General features: G+C 30.3%; 1 protein-coding gene across 1 annotated transcript in view; it reads right to left on the reverse strand.

Moving 5' to 3' along the window:
• Positions 1 to 246: 246 nt before the first annotated feature.
• Positions 247 to 2982, reverse strand: part of LOAG_12183 (hypothetical protein) — a gene marked incomplete at its 3' end in the record, with an annotated part of 6890 nt that continues 4154 nt past the window's right edge. Inside the window, exons 2-5 of the mRNA XM_020448496.1 lie at positions 1639 to 1697; positions 1443 to 1562; positions 830 to 1019; positions 247 to 330 (exon numbers count right to left, since the gene is read on the reverse strand). Of these exons, the coding sequence (XP_020301365.1) occupies positions 247 to 330; positions 830 to 1019; positions 1443 to 1562; positions 1639 to 1694 (450 nt within the window). The 5' untranslated portion in view covers positions 1695 to 1697. The remainder of the gene's footprint in view (positions 331 to 829; positions 1020 to 1442; positions 1563 to 1638; positions 1698 to 2982) is intronic.

Consider the following 2982-nt stretch of genomic DNA (forward strand, 5'->3'; position numbering starts at 1 on the left):
AACTTCAAGTTAATTTAATTTACACAATTTCAATAACTATCATTTCCCCATGTATCAAATGTCTAATAAACAAAAATTAGGCGCAATATTCGACATGAAGTTACAGAGCGTACGATAAAACGATGATAAATGATACCAGAACTAGATTAAAAAAGAACTGCAGGATAAAAATAATAAAATATATAATCGGAAAACAATATCCAAATTCTCATAAACAAAGTAAATAATTCAATTTTATCTATTTATTCATAGTTCTTCATTATACTGCTTTCTTTTCTGTTTCCGCAATTCCATAACATATGCCGGATGACGTCGCACATATTCCACTTGCTCAAATAACTGAACTGATTTTTGGTGCATGAAAAATTCAAAAGCCTAAATTTCATTTACCTTCCTCTTCTGTATAGACTGATATCTAAACGGGAATTTTTGAAAACCAATATGCATACAACATGTAACAAGAAACTGCGTAACTCATTCAAAGCTAGAGCCATAAATATAGTTCGGAAGCCTAGAACAGAGACTGAAAGAAAAAGGTTAAGACAGCATAAAAGCCATTTTTGGAAATCTGATTACTGTGAAAAACTCCGGAAATTTTAGAATATTTCAGGAAAAAATGATATCGGTACTATAAAAAAATATTTCAAAGGCTTCAAATCTCTCACTTCCAACAATTTATTTATTGAACTAATGACTAGAAACCAAAATATATGAAAATAGTGAAGCTGAAGCTTAATATATTATAAATGTATCTGCATCCCCACTACAAGTCTGCAATGAGAAATTTTTGAAGGACCAACTCACAAACAACAAAATTAATTATACGTACCATAAGAACAAGTCTTCGAAATTCATCCTGATCAAATCTATAGTTTTGAAATTTTTGATGTGGCTCACCCAACTGTGGATGTATACCCTCACCAACTGGAAATACTTTATCACTCTTCGTCCATGTAAAATATTTGACACCTCGAAGGCGTGCTAGGTCTAAATAACAATCCGTATCACCACAGTTGTACCTTAAAATATCCGAAGGAAACGATAACATTATCTAAACAGTAGAAATGATTAAAATGCAAATAAAACAATTGAACAAATATTAAACAACTTTACAGCTGTTAAATTACTCACTGTAACCTATCCTTGATAGTAAATGACACAGTTGCATGGCGAACGCAAGTAAATATCAACCTTCCAAAGAAAATTTCGATAAAGGCAAATTCAAAAATAAAAATAAAAAACAGGAAACGAAAATTGAAGATAAACATGATTCTGAACTTCGTCATCTTCCTTCGCCTCCTCCTTTCGCTTATCTATCATAGAGCAAACTTCTAGACGAAGATCAGTCATAAATGATTATAATTCGCCTTTGTCTAGAACATGCAATTTAAAAAAAAAGAAAAAAGGAAAAGAAAAAATGAAAAAATCAACTAGAAACATACAATTCGAAGATGGCGGCCCAATCTGGTAAAAACAGCAAATGTGTCAGGCCACTACCATGTATTCCAATGAATACATCGCTGTTATGTGTGATTTCCAATTGTTGTAAAAATGGAATGCTTCTGTAATGTCACAAAAAAAGTGAAATTTAGAAAATTAAATTAAAAAGAGAAAAAAACAGCAAAGAGCAATGCAAACCTATTATAATCGACTCGTCTTGCAATAATACTCGGAATATTCTTCAAAACTTCCATTAACTGAAATAAAACATCAACTTTTCAAGAGAAAATGATAAATTATTAAAGTTGACAAAATAATAAAGCATGAAAATTGAAAGAATGCAGTAGTAGTGAATAAGTTCTTGACTGATATTTAACAAAACAATAATATTAATGAAATCTAGAATGAATGTATAGTTTGTTTATACAAGATAACTTGACAGAATCGTGATTACATCCCAATACTTTTTAGTAGCTTAACTGGTTAATTTGGTTTTTGGGTAAAGCATACTCAATTCCCTTAGCTAAAATGGTGTTAATGCGGCTAACATATAAAACGGCAAGAACTTATTCAGAAAGGAAAAGGAAAAAAAAAAACAACGACAAAGGAAAAAAAACCATTACAAACGAGGATGGATGAACGTGTCAGTTGAAAATTGAAATGTTATTCAAAAATTAAAATCCATATAGTAGCAATGAAGAAAAAGGAGAAAAATAAAGTAAACAAATACACGAAACAACGAAATATTTTCAAATTTTTCCTCAAAATAATTTATTCATATTTTCAAAAAATTTTTTTTTGCATAGTTTAATATATGTTAATTATTGCTTAGAAAATCAATAAATGATTAGATGATCGGGTGAACTGATCGATTCAATCAACAGAGAAGCAAATAGATTTGATGAAAATTAAAAGGTAATGCAAAAAGTTTCGATCTTTTTTTGCTTTGCATAATTTTAGCATATGTTAATTATTGCTTAGAAAATTAACAGATGATCAGATGATCAAATGAATCGATCAACAGAAAAATAGAATGATAGATAGATAGATAGATGGATGACAAGAAAAGTTTAAAAGATAATGCATAAAGATAAAATAAGCACATTTCTCATTATAGTGGAAAGCAATCCCAGCCGTAATTACATTACGACAAATGCTATTTTGCCATAGCTCAACACAATCATTTCAAGTGCCATCTTATCTTTTTGAACAACGGTCATCAATGAATGAATGGATAGGGATGAGAGGATGAATAGGTGATAATAAACTTTAGCTGTGAATAGATAAATCCCTGTGTGTATGTATGTGTGTGTGTGTGTATGTGCGTGTATGTGTGTGTGCATATGTATGTGTGTATATATCATCGTGAATCAGTGTTAACCTACTGACTAACTAATCGTCTATTCCATTCTTTAAATGCATCAGTAATTCACTCCAAACATCACATACTTCATTCTCCTCCCATCTTCTTCCTCCACCTTAACAATATCACACATATCACGCTATAACTCCATTAAGCTTTATATACATATATATATATAT

Source organism: Loa loa (genome assembly GCF_000183805.2).
Source record: "Loa loa unplaced genomic scaffold supercont3.518, whole genome shotgun sequence".
Lineage (NCBI taxonomy): Eukaryota > Metazoa > Nematoda > Chromadorea > Rhabditida > Onchocercidae > Loa > Loa loa.